Below are 19,956 nucleotides of genomic sequence, written 5' to 3'. Positions count from 1 at the left end.
TTACTAAACTTTAACTTAATGGATTTGTTTTTTATCTTTGTCAGTAGTATAAGTAGTGTAATCATTATTTCAACATTACGTGTGACAACAAAATAGCATCAGCTATTAAAAGTAAAGACACATCAGGAAAAAATAATTGCACAAGATATTACATTAAACTCTTAGAGCTAAACCTGAAACACTTCATCTGAAGAAACTCATTTAAAAAATTTGTTTTTTGCTCAAAACCCCTCAAAGGCGTGCAATGGTCTATGTATTTGCATTTTATCATAAGAACATCTTACGATGCTCGTGTAATGCTAAAAGAATTGCTACCTAAGTAATACCCAAATATATATTAAAAAACTATGTTATCTTTAAAAATGAAGCACTTACTCTGCGGTTGGGAAATACGTGGAAGTCTGTCACTAAAATCTTTCTTAATAATGCTGGGTCAGCTACAGATATTGCTGGACGTGATCCTTCAAAATGTCTGCATGATAAAAATGAGCATTGTTTCATGGAACTGATAGCAAATACATTTTGAGAGAAAATACAAATATCTATATGTAATGCATGCAACTCTTACCCATATACCAGTCCATATTTCATGTATCTTTCTACCTCAACAACATGAAGTGACTGTAAAAAATGAATTGATTTTTTTGTCACTTACGATTTAGAGGCCAACACAATTATATTTTAATAACTAGAATATACACTTTCTTTAAGTGTCTTTAATAAAAAATTATTACGAACATTTTATTATAGTAATGCGATATTTCAAATAAATCCATGACAAAATAAACAAACAAAAATTGCTTACCTTTCTTAATGTTTCAAATAGAGAACCAAATATTGGCTTAGGTTTAACAAAAGGAATATTTTTTTCTTTCCAGTATTTGAAGTGTCTCGTTGAGTACCTGAAAATAAAATCTTCAACTTATAACTTAAATTCAAAAAAAAAAAGCGGTGTAAGTTAGGTGCGGGTAATAAGGCCTACCTAAGGAAGATTTTAAATAAAATAAAAACTATGTATCCGAATTAACAAATTGTAATATTAATTAAACATACAGATAAATTTCTACATGAAACTATAAAAAAATCACCAGTTTTGCAGAAAACAAGCATGAAATGAAACATTTTTTAAAACCTTGTCATTAAGCCTTATTATACTATGGTAGGATAATAAGGTCTAAGCGTTTTAACACTCTTAAATAATCAAAATAAGCTTCTAACAATGATAATTGAGATCAATTGTAATATATATGCATTAATCATAAATAAAGTCTTCAAAATGACAAAAAAATATTTGTTTAACAACTGTCAGGGCACTCAAAAAAATCTTTGTCATAGACTTTCGCACCGGCGCATTCCTTATAACACTACTTGTAGCATTTTAGATATAGTCTCATGTCATTCATCTTATCATCTCACAAGTGTGTGACAGTACCATATAGCATCGTTTTCTTTAGTATCATTTCTTCATTGAGGGATTACGTCTTTTTTATTTTCTTCTTTTTCTTGTTTCTGTCAAAAAAGTCTTTGATGAATGGGGTTATCTGATAATTAATAAATTTTCTAATAACAATTGTTTTTTTCCTTTTTTTTGTCATAATTTTCTCTGGCGTAGGCATAAGCTCCTGAAATGCTGTACTTTTTAATGGAGCGAGCAGCATTGTGTTTTTCACTATCCGAATTAAAACCGTAAACCTAATTTTCAGAAGGTCTGCTTGGGGTAATAATATAACACTGAACCAATTAGTAAGTAGTCGTAACTACTTGCAAACATCCATAATATATTTAGAAATATTTAAAATAAGATGTAAAACTATCAAACAATGTTACAAGAACAAAGGAGTGTAATAAGGCCTGCGACCTCATTTGGAAGGCGTTATTAGCCGTTGACTTCGTGTACAAAGAAGTACGCAAAAGTAGTTATTGGTTTATATGTATAATTCAGACATCAAAGATCTATAGAAGCATTGACAACAGAAAACTGGAGCGCAAAACTATATCTAAAAGTGTAATATTACAAAAAATATTTCAAATTCAGTGGGACGATTTTTTTATTATTTGTGTTGCGCAACCGCTACACACAAACGAATCTCGTCGCACTGGTCGCAACAAGTGAGCAACATGTTTCTACCAGAATGAAGTTCCCTCCATGAGCGTTAGCTACCTACGAGTGCGTCCTTGAGTGGATACGAACAATTTAAATTGTATTTTTTGTTGTTTTAGCCCTTATTAGCCGACAGGCCTTAATACCTGCACCTACCTTACATCTATAGTAAAATTGAGATGCTCTGCTGAATAAAACCAAATACAGTGCAACCTTGTTTTAAATTGGGACGTTAGCATTCGTATCTTGAAAATGAAAAAAGATGGGTGAAATGTTTGAAAAAGTTGTGAAGAATCATCGATTTAGAACGAAAACACCTTACACTGTAAAAAAGGTTCAGAAACGTTCCTGGAAAATAATAGGCAGCTGATGGTGCCCGATTTCAACCAGTAACATATCTTACAAAAACCAGGAACGTTTTCCAATTAAAGTCAGTAACCTTACTGAAATGCTCGGAAATCTCCCATGTTAAAGCCAGTCGTGAACCTTCTAAAAAAATTGAATAGGTTTAATGTATCTGGTTAGAACCTTCCTGGTTTACCAAGAAAGCTCCAGAAGCATTAGCGCAACCATGGCCTAAGCTAAGGGAATAATTGCAAGCAAGTACCAAACATATTCCTCGCCTGCAATTCCTGCCACAACAACTATTGCTCTGTAATTTTCTTTTCCCATTTCCTTGCTTTCCCAAGTTATCTAAAAAACAAGTTAACACTTCACTACATTTTATGTGTGTGCCCTCGAGATTTATTCTAATGTAAACCGCTGCCCTCGGGTAAAATAAGGTTATGCTTTTTTGGCATGACACATTGGTATAAAGACATAAGCAAAAATCTGATGTCAGTAAATAAATAAATGTTAAAGTGCAGAAACGTAAGACTCTTTGGAGCCATATGACCTTCTTTTAGTTATTCCTTCGATTAGACAGAAATCAACGTATATTTTGTTCCCATTTTGTTTGAGTAGCTTTTTAAAATATAGTTTTAATTATATTTTCATTAATAAAGTTTGACGAAGCAATGCAATTAAACCACGTTTGTCCTATATGCGATTGATTATTACATATATATATATATATATATATATATGTAATAATCAATCGCATATAGGACAAACGTGGTTTAATTGCATTGCTTCGTCAAACTTTATTTTATATATATATATATATATATATATATTTATATATATATATATAAATAAATAAATATATATATATATATATATATATATATATATATATATATATATATATATATATATATATATATATATATATATATATATATATATATATATATATATATATATATATATATATATGATTATTGTTTCCCTATTAATAATATAATCTTTAAATAAAAAAATAACAAATGAAACATATCATTTTCAAATTTTAACTTAAATACGTATATGCTTGTTAAAAGAAAAACATTTCCGACAAGAGCACTAATTATTTTAAAAAACAGAAATATGGACATATTTACCAGCAATAAAACAAAATAAGACATAATCCTACAAGAAGTGCAGAAACAAGAACGCTAATACATAAAACACCCATTGCGTTTTGAATTTTAATGTCTTATTGGAAGAAGAATCAAGTAAACAGAGAAAATGAAGAGTGGCGCTGTCATTGCAAGGTTGGAGTGGAAAAAAACCGTCATTATCATACAGTTTGATAAACAAATGGAAGGACGTCTCTCATAAAATTTCGTCAATATTTCTTTCCAAAGTTTAAAATTTGGTGTAAGTGTTAACAAATCTGAATTTTATCATGTCTCAAATCGTATTTTAAATAAATAATTTTCAAGAAATTTTGGAGCAAAAATGATAGCATTTTATTAGAAGTGTTATTATTTTTTCATGGTTTTATTGTGTATTAGGTGGGAATGCACTTGAGGGAAAAATTAACGTGAAGTCTAATGAATATTTTTTATGAGTATAGAGCATCTTATAGCTCCGTATGAATCGTTTAAAGTAAAACGCAGCGTACTTGCACTGTTGAAATTATTCTGAAATGTTCCTGAAAAATGATAGGCAGCTAATGTGCCTTATTTCATCCAGTAACATATCTGGAAAAACTAAAAAAAAAAAAAAACGAGCTGATGTGTACATCACATGACTTCCTTTTACTCCAATTTAATGTCATTCTCCCATTATTGGCAATTTTAATGTTATTCAATAGTTTACTCTCTAAATATCATCAACAGTGACCAAATTGAAACCAGATTTAAAAAAATCGCCAAATTTGTCGCCAAGTTGGCGACAAAACGGTGATCAAAAGTTTGGCGATAATGTGCCAAGTGTCCGACAAATTGTAACACCACTTGAGTTTACATCGAAATTAACAATGATTTCCCATTCAAAAAGGAGCAAAAGACCCCTTTAGAAACACCCGAATGCAATCAAAAGGCAAGGTGCACAACTAGACCCCACTAGGAGTTTACGTAACAAATTTCAAATTTGTAGGACATACCGTTCTTGAGTTATGCGACATACATCCGCTCATACGCACATACATACGTACATACAGACGTCACAAGAAAACTCGTTGTAATTAACTCGGGAATCGTCAAAATGGATATTTCGCGTGTCTATACGTTCTTAGGCACATATCCACGCTTGGCCGATTCGAAAAAAAAATTCAACATTCATTCGGAGGTGAGCAAAATGAAAATTAAGGTCGATTTTTGAGTGAAATTTTTTTTGCGAATACAATATTTCCTTTTTTGTAAAAGGAATTAAACGAGCTGATGTGTGCATCACATGACTTCCTTTTACTCCAATTTAATGTAATTTTCTTATTATTGGCAATTTTAATATGATTCAATAGTTTACTCTCTAAATATCACCAACAGTGGCCAAATTGAAACCAGAATTTAAAAAAAAAAAATTTAAGAAAATCGCCAAATTTGTAGCTAAGTTGACGACAAAACTTGGCGACCAAAAGACTGGCGATATATCGCCAAATGCCCTTCAAATTATAACACCACTTGAGTTTACATCGAAATTAACAATGATTTCTCCCTCAAAATGGGCAAAAGACCCCCTTTGGAGCATACGAATGAAACCAAAAAGGAAGGTGCACAACTAGACCCAACTAGGAGTCTACATACTAAATTTCAGCTTTCTAGGACATTCCGATCTTGAGTTATGCGACACACAAAAACACCTACACACATACGCACATACATACGTACATACAGACGTCACGGGGAAACTCGTCGTAATTAACTCGGGGATCGTCAAAATGGATATTTCGGGTGTCTGTACGTTCCTAGGCACATATCCATGTGTAGTCGGGTTGAAAAAAAAAAAACATTCATTTGGGGGTGAGCAAAATGGAAATTAAGGCCGATTTTCGGGTGAACATTTTTTTGCGAATACAATACTTTCTTTTTTGTAAAAGGAAGTAAAAAGAAAGTTACAACTAAAACTTTGCAACTTACTGGAAATTTCTCTGGAAACTTTCTGAAAAACTTAGAAACCTTCCCAATTAAAGTTAGTCATGTTTCTGGAATATGTCAGGGACTTTCCATAAAACGTAAGTATAGAATAAAACGGGGCTTCATGTCCCATCATATAAAACGTCTCAGAAACTTCACGGTTTCAGCAACAGAGTGCGCCAATGCCAACTTTTTAAAGAGCATTTGTGCATTAAAATGTTTTACGCGTACACCATAGCCATTTCCAGCGAATTTTTCCGAGTCTTTTTTTTTTTTTTTTGTTCAAAAGGAAGTAGGTAGTCCTTCCAATGTTAATTTGTTTGCTCCATTTAAATGAGATATCTTTTCAACACCTTTTATGTGATTTAGATGGTAAAACGAAAGGATCCGGAAAGTTTACAACCAAAAATGTAAGACAACTCGTTTTAAAAGCAAGAACATAAAGTAAGAGCGGTGTTGGGAAGTATAAAATTCCGCGCATAAACTTTGACGCAAAGAATTACATTGGCATGATCAGAAACATAAAATAATGTAACTGAAACCTTAATAAAAGTATTTTTGTGACCCCTTGAAAGATTTAAAGTGAAGGCCCCTGAACTGTTAAAAGCAATCCTGAAATTTTCCGATAAAAGTTACTGGCATCCATGTTGCCAGTAACTTTTACCGTAGAATCGTATTTTACTGTAAAATTTTACGGTAGAATAAACTAAAGTTAAAAAATGCAAAGCACAGGTTCGAACTCGTGACCTTCGTATTGGTAGGCGGCTTTGCTGCCCACCATACGCGTTGGGGGAAATACGGTGTTATATGCTTTGCACTGTAAGTCACATGGAGTATCAATTGGCGCTGCTATCGTTAATTTTTTTCGGTACAATTTATTGTAAATGTTTATGTGTGCTGTAAACGTTCCGTTTTGCAGTAATATTTACCATTAAAGTTTCCTGAATTTTTAACAGTGTGTAACTCAACCAAATGGTCAAGTGGACACACTTATTGACTTTCCCTCTCTCCTCTACCCGACGAAGGCAGTGGAAAAAATAGTGAAATTGGTAACTGAGTTTTCTCAAAATGTCTGAAGTTCAATCCTAAGAGAAGGAAATACAAAAACCAAAATTTACTCACGCGAGAACATGCCAAAATTTGATCAAAATAAACACTCACACACACACATTTTAATTTGTCAATTGTAAACATTAAGAGTAATTAAAACGGTAAAAATGGACATTTCAATGTTTTTAACAGTATTTTGCTTAAAAAAAATATGAATATATATTTATTTTGTAAATTATAACTTTTTCCAGTTCGAATGCTAAAAATGCATTTAGGTTCACCTTTTGTTATATTACATGTGCGATATACCCGTAAAATATTCTAACAAAGCTTTTATTTTTAAATTTTGTATTTTTTTAAACTAACTTCATGCTTTTTGGGCCACCTAAATATATTATAGTATAGCAACCAATTTTTTTCTTCTTATTAATTGAACCTTAAAGGCAACATTCTCACACTAATCCGTAAGCATTTTTGAAAAAATAATATTTTTGAAAAGCCATTTTTGTTCCTCCCTACGGCATATGCTTCTAATAGACCTTTTGTATTTAAATTTTTTTAACATCACAGCTCGAATACAAATGATAAAAAAAAATTATAATAATAACAAAAATCCATATAATGTGCATTGTACTGTTTAACGGTTTAAAACGAATTTAAATACAAACAAAGCAAAAGGCTATTGGTTATATAAGTGACAAATGAGAAAATATCCAAATCAAAAAGTTAAGATCCTTCGTGGTAGGCAGGAGAAGAAGAGTAAAAAGGAAAATCGACGTTTCAAGGAGCAAATCAAAAAGATATGTGATTTTTTTGTCGTACTATTGCAGACTGTATATTTGGAGCATTTTGTTTATCTGAGAAATTTTAATCACATTTGGAGATCCTCTTTTCTCAAGGAGTCTGTAAAAAGTATATGACGTCTTTATACACCTTTTTCTAATTATGTAAAGTAACCAAGGTTTCCCTCTTTTCATATTTCTTCTGCGCAGTAAAGCAACAATTATATTTTCACAAAAGATGCCCATTGTTCAACTGTTTAGTTGATTTTATACTGTCAAAAACTCAAGAAGTACAACACCGAAAAATGTTAGTCCTGAGCACAAATGTTTGAAAAAATGTGACCTTTCAATCACAGCGTATGAATTACCGCTGTTTAACAATATCCAATCACTTCCGTCATCATTTTCTTTCTCTTCACGAACTGTGCGAGAATCGGCGTAATTTGATATTCTGCACTTTCGTTGACTTTCAAAAAGGTCAAAGGTAAAAATGAAGAAATAGAACCTTCAGATGTTTACAATCTATTTTTCTCAATACATTCTAGATTTGGATGTAGATTAGAGAGATAATATTTCATGACAAGAGTTCTTTTTTTTATCCAGTTTTAAAAACAAAAAAAAAAAAAAACAGTACTACGCCTGAAAAGTTTCGTTTCCTCTTTAAAAAAAAAAAAAAAAAAAAACTACAACAGCGAATATCTGTTACAGTGAACTTCAAAGGTCCATAACTTTTGTTCGTTGTAGCGGGAATTTCGCTGTGATGGAATTGTAAGCAATGTAACTTCAATTACAGTGGGACTAAATTGTTCGTTGAAACGGATATTTCGTTATATTGGTATTCGTTTTAACGAAAGTTTACTGTTTTATAAATAAATTTTTTTGGAGCATTTTATAAAATCAGTCTTTCTTATCAGTTTTTCGAAAACTCGTGTTACTTGAATGTTAACACTGATCTTACACTGTAAAAGCGATTCAGAAACATAACTGGAAAAAAGGGGCAGCAAATATGCCTAATTTCTGCCAGTAACATATTTTGCAAAATGCAGGAAAGTTTCGGACTAGAAGTAGTCTTTCTGAAGTAAGCTTGGAATCTTTCTGAAGAAATCAAAAACCTTCCCAATGAAAGCCAGTCATTTCTGGGCTAACTTAGGAACTTCAGTGAAAACTTACATATGTATATATAGTAATAGCCTGGCACCTTCCTGCTTTACCAGGACAGCTTCAAAAGCAAATATGACCAAAACTAAGAAGGAATTGCAAGCAATTCCGTTAAAGCGATAATATCCAAAAACTGCATTTTGCCTTGGCTCAGTCATTCCGGAGAAGTTGTAATTTAGCTGAAAGAGAAGCAGCAAATAAAGACGATTAATACATTTTTACACTGGTAGCTAAAAATGTTTTCCCCCATTGAATATAATAGGTATTCAAAGAACTTGTAGCGATTCAGGAAGTTTTTCGCAAAAAAACATGGGTGTAAACCCATGAGAGTCCGAAACGTTACCCTGAAGCAGGGGCGGCATTTCAGCATTTCATTTGGGGGGTCGAGTTTCTTAAATATGTATTACAACAGTGCGGTCCCAAACACTCATTAGCTAAGAGGAAGTGGTCATAAAATCGGTTTAATATGAATAAAAATTAGTGTTTAGAAACAATTAAAATTTTGATTCACTTTTTAATAAGTTATCATATAATACATCTCGATCCTAAAGTTTTTATACCTTTTAGAAAAGTTTTATTGCATGATTTTTGGAATTCGGAAGAGCAGGGAATCGTGTTACTAATTTATCAATGCCCAGTGTCGTGCTGTTTTGCCAGTACAGTTAAATAAAAAAGTGGGGTTTTTTTTTGCCCATTGTGCTTCAAAAATAATTCTCTAACCTCCTGAGACATAAAAAAAACTTTCTCTACTAGCTGAGCTGATTGGAATAGTTAAAAAATAATTGAACTAATAAAGTTATGTATGAAAACACTTTTTATATTTTGCTCTTCAAAATCACCCAGGCAACTCAAAAATTGTGAGGGGCTTAATTTTTCATCATTGAATAATCTAGTCTCGTCGGCGCTCTCAGCTTCAATGAGATGTCATCTGCCTCCAGCTCTGTTATTCACGATTCTAGACTGATGAGTCCATAACAAGGACGAAACTGCAGTCTCTGGATGTGATAACCGGTCTGTCAGTTTATTGCTTGTAATTTTGTTTTGCCTCATGCTAAAAATTTTACTCATAATTGAAACAATTTATTTTTTGTTTTCAAAATCCAATCCAGATAATATAGAGCCAACCATACAGAAAAGTAATTTTCATCAAATCTTGTGTTAATTTCATTCTAAACTGAATCTATTACTTCATACAAATATTAAAAAATCAATGTTTGACTTCACATCATCATGTGGATTTTTGTCACTTTTTATTTTGATTGAACTGTGGTTTGAATAGTCAGAAAATTAAGGGTAGCGGATTGAAGATGATTTGATAGGGTGAACTTTTTTAAAAACTTTCCTCAATAAACAAATTGAATAAAAATTCAAACGAAGTCATACATGCTAAAGGGCGTGAGCTTTTCCACCATTGAAGGAATCGTTTTGCAATAATTCTTCCAGTCGTCAAATCACTGCTTTGAAGTTACGGAGAAATTCTTTTATGATTTTAAATCTTGAAGAGCATCTTGTGTCACACCGAGATTGCATAATTATAGAGCCCCATAAAAGGTATTTGTTGATATGTTTTTTTAAATTCAATAACCGCATGCATTTTTAAGATGTTTCTATGAAAGCATATAATGCATGAGCAGCTGAAACGTGTTTCTAGCAGAAGAAAGCGATGAATACTCATTAAATAAATATACACTTAAAAAATGAACATAAAAGTCAATGTGAAATATCAAGGAATTTTCTTGGGAAAACCATGAAGCCACACCACTTTGCACAAGCCTCTCATATTGGACCTACCACCGATATACTGGGCACACAAGTATGAAATAAGAGTATTTAGCTATAATGAGGAAATGTCTTTTTTAGTCAAAATTAACCATGGTTCTCTATCAGTTTTCTATGTTCTAAAAAGGCCGAAAAATACTTCATGAATTTCTAAGTCATCATCCAAATAACGAAAAACACTTTTTCTAGTCTGGGAATGTGTCAAGTTTCATCAAATAGTTACTGAGAACCAGTGCGTTTTTTTAATGAACATTGATTACCGACTTACCTAAATTAAATTCACCTATTTTCTATCCTTCTGCTCAAAAAAAATTTGGGGGTGCGACCGCCCCCTCTCGACCCCCCTATTTGCCGCCCCTGCCCTGAAGTAATCATTAACGTTTCGGAATTTTTGTGTATATACCGACGCTGAACAATATAAGTACTTTTTTAATAATTTTTACTTCTTGTGCGTTGTTTTGTAGTCATTTTTAGTTTAACTAAATCCGAAGAGAAAATGCGTTTTAAGGCTTTTTTTGCTGGAAATTAAAAAAATGGTGCTGAAACAAAGCATGTACTATTGTATTCATCATAATTTCTTTGATTATATCCTCTATTTTTAAATGGAACATTTATCGATTTAAAAAAGTACCTCTGAGTGTTCCTGTACTTTAAGTTGCTTATAATTGATCTATAGAATCACAGATTAAAACTAAAGAACTGAGCACTCTCAAAAGTAATAAGAAAAGTCAGAGAAAAACATAATCATGGCTTTTTCTCAGAGACCTCTGATAGAAGTTTTGCGCAAAACAAAAACAAAATAATGATTTTGTTGAATTAAACAAAAATTAACATTTCACACATTAAGGAAAGGGTAATATCTGAAAAAAAAAAAAAAAAAACTAAAAATATCCAGGTTAGTGAAAGAAGATTGACAGGATAGGTGACAAACGTTTCCAGTTTCGACACTCGTCTTTTTCACCGAGATACAGATTATCTTATAGTTTAACAAAATGGTTAGTGTGTTGCAGTAAAATATGTCTTCTACCTTCGGTGATGAGCGCGGCCATGATTTCCATTAGTGAGCGGCAAGCATAGGCGCATGAAACTGGTGGTTTTTATTTGTTCCCCCATCCCCAGTGCAGACCTCTGAAATTGTTTAAAATTATAGTCCTATCACCTCAAAATCATTTTATGCTTTTTTTGGTCAGATAGCGGCATAAAAAATTGTTACGTGGCTCTCAGCCAGAAAATTTTTGAAATTGAAGTTATAAACTTGCAATTTAATATTATCTTAGTGATATTAGTAAACAGCGTGGGAGCCAGAGGTTGTCTTCTACGGGAGAGGGGGGATTTGCCTTCCTGCGCTCCTCTGGCTACGCCCATGCCTTTGTAAATTACAATTCATCAAAAGACTCCAGGAAGATACATTTTTTCGAAACACCTGTTTAAAAATCTTTGCTCCGTTGATTCTATCTAGGTTTCTAGTGTTGACTTTTACTATACAAATCGATATAGCAGAATTGCATAAGACCTTTAAAAGATTATTTACTTTCTCGTTTCAAAAAATGTTTAATGTAACTATTCAAGAATTTCTGAATGGAAAAGTTTATTTTACGTTAGTTTAATAATCTGAGCTTGCAATATCTAAAGAATTTCAATCTTGAAATGTCAATCATGATATTTCCTACGCGTATTTAGAATTTCACTGTATTACATTTTTTTTTTAATTTATCACCAGTTATCACAAATTGGTACACATAGTAACAACTTGTAGAATAAACACGAACTTATTGCATTCATCTAGAACCTCTAGTTATGTGTGTGTGTGTGTTTGTGTTTCTATTTTTTTTCTAATCTACTAGGGGGCTCTGCCCCCTGCTCGATAGCGCTCACCAACCCCCAAAGATTGCTTCGCAATCTTATTTGAACCGCAAAGATTTGAATCGTCAATTGGAAAGAAATAGATTGAAAACTCATTATGAACTCCCTTTGGAACAAAAAGCACCCCTTCCCCGGGTTTCAAAATAACTTGTACCAACTTGCAGAGCCGTAAGGGCTAAGGGACTCCTGAGAATTGTAAAACTGCAGTTTTGTACATGCATGGTCTCAGTAATATATTATGCTTTTTAGCTCGGGGCTTGAATTGAGTTGAGCCTAAGATTTTCCGTTAAAATCGAAACCCTTAAAGTTTGGGAATAAAAGAAAAAAGAAACATGCGAATCGAAAAGACGTAACTATGGCAACGCCAAATAAAACATTAATAATTTTAATGGAGATGAGATTATTCGAATTTGATTTTTAACGGCTTGTAACTTTTTTTCCTTAGGAGATAGAACCTCAGTTTTTCGACCATGGGTCAAGTCAGATCTGGAGTAAAAAAAAAAGCCGCTCTTTTCAGTGACGTCATGAAGAAAAGTGTAGGACAATTCCTTAGCTTTTTACTGATAGATTTAATGAAGAAAGTAGTGCCTAAATTTTAGCTAAGTCTAAAAAAGTTCGAGCTAAAAACGCAAATTACTCCCGCTGTATTTAAGTTAGAGCATTGAAACAAATTGCGTAAAACGCGGAAAATTCTACCCTTTCTAACGATATATATTATTAATATGTGCAAGTAATATTTCACCCGTTTCATGGGCATTGATAGGAAATTTATGCGAATTTTGAGCTTAAAAAATTAATTACAAAAAAACTACTTCGAATTTAAAAAAAAAAAAAACCCAGGTGCACACGTTTTGTGCAAAATTTTAAGCCTGTAGGTGTTATGGGGTCTCCTGGACGTAGGCCCACCACAGACTTCCTTCCAGAATTTCCTTGAAGTCCTATTTTTATCTTTACATAATATAAAATGAAGTCCCCAAAAAACGTCTGTGTGGGTGAACTCGCAAAACTCGAGAACTACCCGGCTGATTTTGCTCAAAGTTTCACAGTTTGTTCCTTTAAGTCCTGAAAAGGTTTGCATACCAGTTCGAAAAAAATTCGATGAATAGTTCTTTTTTTTATTTCAATTTAGTCCCAATATTCACATAAACTCCCGAATATGGGGGTGAAAAATTACTTGCACATATTAATATTATATATCGTTGGAAAGAGTAGAATTTCCCGCGTTCTACATAATTTGTTTCAACGCTCTACCCTACTTACGGCGGGAGGTATTTGCTCTTTGAGCTCGAATTTGTTTAGGCTTAGCTGAAATTTAGGCACTACTTTCTTCATTAAATCCATCAATAAAAAGTGAAGGAATTGTCCCACAGTTTTCCGTTAGACACCATTGGAAAGAGCTGCTTTTTTTACTCCAGATCTAGTTCGACCTAAAGTCGAAAGTTTAACCCTCTATCTCAAATTGAAAAAAAAAGTTACAAGCGAATTAAATGAAGCTCGAAAATCTATTCTCTATTCAAGTTTTTAACCATTTTGTTTTGCGTTTCCACGGTAACGCTTTTTGAATCCATTGTTTATTTCCATCTTTCTCATTTTCAATTCTTAAACTTATTTTACTTTGTGTTTCCATGGTTACGCTTTTTAAATCCATCTTTCACATTTTATTTTAATTTCTTAAAAGTATTTTAATATCTGTCGACATTGTTTGGAGGGGAAATTTTGCATGATGTTTTTTTTTTCTTCTTCTTTCATTTAAGTCTGGTTATTGAATATACTTCACTTGACACAATGGTTTTTTTTAAGGTAGGCCGGGCAAAGCCGGGCAATGCAGCTAGTTAACTATAAAGTGAAACTCAAACGAAATTATACTAGCCTAAAACAAAGATATTCTTGCAGATGTTAACTGGCCCCGATATGTTCAACTAACTCTGAAATTTCGATAGTATAACCGAAGATCTTATATGCTTCCTAAAACAATTTTTTGTTGCCTTTTTTTTCTTTTTGTTACCATTCCCTTGTCCTTCTACTTTCTTTCATTTTTTGTACTTTATTTTATTCTAATGTTTTAAATTGAACATCATATTAAGATATGAAAATAGAAGTCAGACATTTCGAAATAATAACTCTTTACATTCTGAAAAATATAGTTTTCAAGGTGTAAACTTACCGTCAATGTCTGTGCCTTAATAAACATTACCATATTTAAACAGGATATTATCAACAAATAATAGCTAGTACGAGAAAACACTCTCATCTCATGCATCTAGTTTAAATCTTTTTAATAACAAAACTATAACTTAATAAAACTATAAATTTTACAAGATTTGTCGACGGAATGTTCATAACATAATTTAAAGAAAAAATCCTGCACTAATACTTCAAATGTTGATGGTCTTTCTTAAAACTATCCCCATTACTTGAAATACCCTTGTCCCATCTTTTTCCCCAGTCTTCAAAAATACGCATCAGGGAATCCTTTTTGAACAGATCGTTTTAAATCACCTCCGATGGTTTCACCACTGCGTCTGAAGATGGGAAATGTTAGAAGTTGCTTTTTTTATTTTTAAGTTGAAAAGAGGAATAAATCACTGGGGGCTAACTCAGGGCTAGGTGGAGGATGAAGTACACATGTATCGTTGATTTTTGAACGATTGTCAAAAACTACATTTGAAAAATGTGACATTGCATCGCCGTGGTACAGCATTCCTCCTATTTTCTTCAAATTTGATCTTTTTGCGATGAATATGGCCATGAAGAAATTTTTGATTTTTAATAATATATAGTCCAGTTACAGTTGTATGTTGCGGTACATGTTGGTACACCTTTTCTTAGTTATCGAAAATGATAATGACCACAACTTTGCAAGCAGAAACCTTCTGGGGTGTTGGAGATGAAACTGACTCTCTCTAGCGCTTGGGCTCAGTGTTAGAATATTGAAAGCAACTTTCATCAATAGTGATGACTTGCTTCTTATAGCATCACATGTGCTTCAGCTGATGATTGTTTTATGCAAAAGCAGAGTTTTAATACGCATAGTGTTCGTAGCGTGTCGCTTCCATTTCTCTAGAAATGAAACTATATGTACTTGATCAGGTGATAAAATCAAATTAATGACGTCATGACCTTGAAACCTGCTTTGGCCAGAGCCTTGATATAATTAGGTTGTCGCATCAGCTTAAGTTTAGCCATTTTGGATCGGATTTTTCATTGTTGCGCTGCTAGGATTACTATAGCAAAGTTTCGGGTTTCACCAAATTTTCCGAAAAAAATATTTTATTTAATAAACAATTCACATGCCACTAATAATTGATCGCAGTGAAAAATCACCAAACGCAACAACTTGCCAGAAAAGACAACCATTCAAACACGCGCTCCTATCCGAAATGGCTAATCTTCAGCTGATATGCCGGCTCATATAATAGGGGCCTTAGCTTTGGCTATTCATTCTTCATATTTTTCACTACAAGCGCACTATTAGATTACATTAACTTGATTTATTGCTTATTATATAAAAACTAGATGTCACCCGTCAAGGTATGACGAGTGAAAATTGCTTCTACATATGAACGAAACCATTGCCTGTTTGGTGATATTTTAATGTTTGAAATTGTATCCCTAACTCTAGTGGATTAACCCTAAACTCCACTAGGTAGCGTTCAATGTTGACCATTTTTTCATTTCTTCATTCCCCTGAAATGACAGTCTTAAAAGTAAAACAGTTAAGTTACCAGATCGAGTTCGGCCTTGTCACAATAATGCCCTTTCCTGCATGTTAAACATTACCAAAACATATTATCAAATTATCACGCCGTGGCGCGAGTTTCATTGTTGAAACATGCGCGTTACTCAATCATCGGCAATTATATATAAGAGGATTGTGATTAATTTTTATCAAACTTCCTTCGTATATGTTCTATTGCAGAGCTGGATTCAAGTGCAAACATTTGCATGAGCAATAAATAAAACGAAGTAAATCTTTAGGAGTATGCTATAAAAATAAAACACGGAACCACAATTTATCTTAACAGAAGCCTGCATTTCGGACGATTTTATGTTATCGGCGGGAGCTTTAAGAGGAACAGTTGGTTCTTTGGGTAATCCTCTGAGAAAATAACTGAAATCTCCATAAGATACCTCCCAATCCTGAGTAAACATTTAATCTGAGCCGTATTTGTAAGACGTTTAACAGGCTTTATGAATGGTTATTTCGTAACTAGTTAACTGCATTTCGTATTCTTCCAAAATAAACGAACTCGAACGACACGTAGTTATTAGAAGACAATAGGAGAATAGAAATTTGAAATATTTAGTTTTCTTCAAAATCGATTTGTGATTAATGCAATGGACTATGCAATGGATTTAATGCACGAGGGCAAATCAAAAAGTCTTTGCGCCTATTTTTTATTCGCCAAAAACAGGTACATACAGGTATTTACAAATATACGTAGCGTACTACGTACCTTACGTTGTTTCTTCACATAGTCACCGCACCGGTTCAGACATTTATCCCATCGCAGCAATAATTAGAGATCCCCCTGTGGTAAATTCTTCCGGCTACCTGTGGAACCACCGTCAGAACACGTTGTTGACTTTTTCGTCACATGTGAATCTCTGCCCTGCCAGAAACTTCATCAGTGGAGCGAAAACGTGAAAATCACTAGCGCAAGGTGTGAACTGTAGGTGCTCATGTGAATTGCTATGGGCTTTTGTCCGTTGCTCCGTACAAAACGAATGACACTTCGCAGCTCATAAGTTGTGGACGTCTGAAAAACAACCGTCATCTTAAATGACTGATAGCAGCTCCGCTCTTCGGAGCAAAAAGCATATACGGCTGGTACGGTTCAATTAACTGTCACTGCTGAGAATGTATATTAGGGTGGGTCGAAAACCATTTGTTTCTTCAAATCAATTTCTAATAGCGCGGAAAACTTGCGCATTAGCATCCTAATAACGGAAAAAATAATTAAAAAATTTATTTAAAAAAATGGAAATCGAGCAAAATCCCTCAAGTTGAGAAAAAAATTTGAAAAAATCGGCAAGTTTTAAAAACTTATATTTTTTTTCAAAAAATAATTTACTTCATTTCTAATGGTATAAAAAATACACTTTGTATAGTTACCGAAATGCAAATAAAAAACTTGGGGGTAAATTGTAGATCATTTGAATTCGCGAAGAAAGCCTTAAAATATCATTTTAAAAGTAAAAGTCATATTATTACAAATATTCTTAAGTTGACATAAAACTATAAAAATATACTATTAAATATCCTTTTTAATGTTTAAATACAGTTCTCTTATGATGAAGTGACTCAGGACTCACCAAGGTGCAGGCACGCCATTTCAAATTTTTTCCGGGGAGGGGGGGGTCAAAGGGTGCAAATTCAATGGAAGTTTTAACAGAAAACAGCAAAACTCCCGCCCACCCAAATGTAAATACATTTATTTCTCAATGTCGTGGTAGGAGGGCGGGAGGGGCAACGAACCACCCCTTGAACCCCTAAATGATGGGCCTAACCAGGTAGCGGTTGCAACAAGCCGAGTCCAGCTCACCATAATGCACAATCAACTAACCAATTTGGATGTGGTTCATTATGATGTTCTTTAACTTCTTATTTCGAATCAAATGTTCTTCATCTGATTGCTATTTACTATGAAAACCTTCTGGGTTTTCATGCTTGCAATAATATCTTGAAGCCTCTTTCACAAGTTTTGCACATCTCTCTACCATTTGAGTGTGGTAACAAATAATCAAGATATGTCAAAGTTTTGACTTTCAATGAAGTTCAAAGTCTGCAGTTGCCATATTTGACTACAATGGTAGTGGTATCAGCTGATAAATGAGCCGATTAATAAGGTCAGGATAATCTGCGGCTTGAAAATTAATTAATGAAAACTTGGAAGAATCCTGGCGGCTCATTTCAGGATTTCAATTTGCTCCTGTAGCTTAATTCTCGAATGCGCTGTGTGTAGTCCAATATCATTGTCACATCATATTCTCTGGATGACAAAAGAACGAGTTTCTATTAATGACGGGATCAAGGATTTCTTTTATAATGTAATTCGGTAAATTTCTTGTTTGAATAGCCTTTAGTATATGCTTCGCACCGTCTTTCACGGTGTAATGCATCTTAATGTCAAACAAAACAGGAGCGTAGATCATTATTATATTTTTTCTAGTATCTGCATTACGCCTGTTGGACTAATTTTGGAAACATTGAAGTCCTAACACCCAGTTAGCATAGTTAACCGTTAGGACTAACTGAGGAGTCTGAGATTTTTAACAGCTAATTCTGGATCACTCGTTGAAATACTGTGTTCGGGGTATAGAAATTTCAATGAAAATGCGAAATTTCCATGCCATACTCATTCAATGGAGAGATGTATAGAACTTGTGACAGAGACTGGTGGAAAAGTTTGCGGGCATGAAAACCAACATGGTTTGATTAAATACACAACATTCAGATGAAGATCATTGAGGAACATGTTGATACTAAGTCAAATTTTTCTTAACTTAAACAGAAAAATCACACACAAATTGGTTGGTTGGTTGGGGTAAGGTGTTTCTGTGTGTGTGGGGGGGGGAGAACTCGACTTGCTGCTAAATCCACGTGGTGAGTCCTGATTCATTTAAACGTAATGGAGAAATAAGTAAAGCATTAAAACGGATGTTTAATATTTATTTAAATACAAAGCCCTTCCATAACTTGGATATTTGATACCACACTCAATGGATAGAGAGGTGAGTAAAACTTGTGACAGAGGATGATGGAAAATTTCGCAATCGTGAAAACCGAGAGGTTTTCATAGTTAATAGGGTCTGGTGGGGGAAAGTGGTCAATGGGGTAAAGTGGTCATACGTCAAATAAATGGCTATAGCTTGGAAATAAACGTTCGAATGAATGTGAAACTTTTATTTTAGAGTAAAGCAGTTAGAAACTACATTTTGAATACAAAATTTTACAACTGGAAAAATTTTATTTGGTAAAAAAAAATATTTTGCGTGAACATGAAAAATTTTAAAATCTAAACACCTATTTTAACATCCTTGGGAAATTTTGTTTGTTAGAATTAGGAACAGATTGACTGTACAAGAAGCTTCCTACAATTCTCAAGAACTCTTACTCATTAGCAGTTAGCTGAATCTATTTTAGATAATTTTTTAGAACAATTTAAGTAAGATGGGGTAAAGTGGTCATAATATTAGGCTTAACGAATATTGTTCTTCTAATGTCACTTAATCTTTAGGTATAAGGCAGATACAAATTAAATATTAATTTTACTCAATATGTATTGTTTTTACAGTAAACGGGGTTAAATATACGAGTATATGCGTATATATATACGCATATATACTCGTGTAGACATGTACATAGACGTATTCACATAAATGCGCCAATGAATACATATATGGGTATCTGCAAATATTTTTTATCCACACAGCTATACATTCTACTATACACGTATATGCTTGCTTATACTCGTATATATAAGAACACTTATATACTCAGGTAGACACGTATATACGCGTACGTACTCGAGTAGACACTTACATACAAGCATATGATATAAAAGTGTACAGGTTGAGTTTGCATTCTTGAGCAAATTAATAAAAGGTGTTAGAGGAGAGGAGAAGAAGCAAGAGTTAATAAGGAACATATGGTCACAAACACAATGCTGACGTGCTACATGCACGCAAAGTGAGAAATTGATGGATGCAAAAAAAGTCACAAATTTCTATATATATATATATATATATATATATATATATATATATATATATATATATA

The 19,956-nt window shown here is 33.2% G+C and overlaps 1 protein-coding gene across 1 annotated transcript in view; it reads right to left on the bottom strand.

The window, feature by feature from the left end:
• Positions 1-19,956, bottom strand: part of LOC129223056 (uncharacterized) — a 79,126-nt gene that overhangs the window by 25,107 nt on the left and 34,063 nt on the right. Inside the window, exons 4-7 of the mRNA XM_054857621.1 lie at positions 3,583-3,676; positions 806-902; positions 569-621; positions 376-472 (exon numbers count right to left, since the gene is read on the bottom strand). Coding sequence (XP_054713596.1) covers positions 376-472; positions 569-621; positions 806-902; positions 3,583-3,676 — 341 coding nt within the window. The remainder of the gene's footprint in view (positions 1-375; positions 473-568; positions 622-805; positions 903-3,582; positions 3,677-19,956) is intronic.

The sequence above is a fragment of the Uloborus diversus genome, chromosome 5 (assembly GCF_026930045.1).
Source record: "Uloborus diversus isolate 005 chromosome 5, Udiv.v.3.1, whole genome shotgun sequence".
Taxonomy (NCBI): domain Eukaryota; kingdom Metazoa; phylum Arthropoda; class Arachnida; order Araneae; family Uloboridae; genus Uloborus; species Uloborus diversus.
This window is presented reverse-complemented; position numbering and strand designations above follow the sequence as displayed.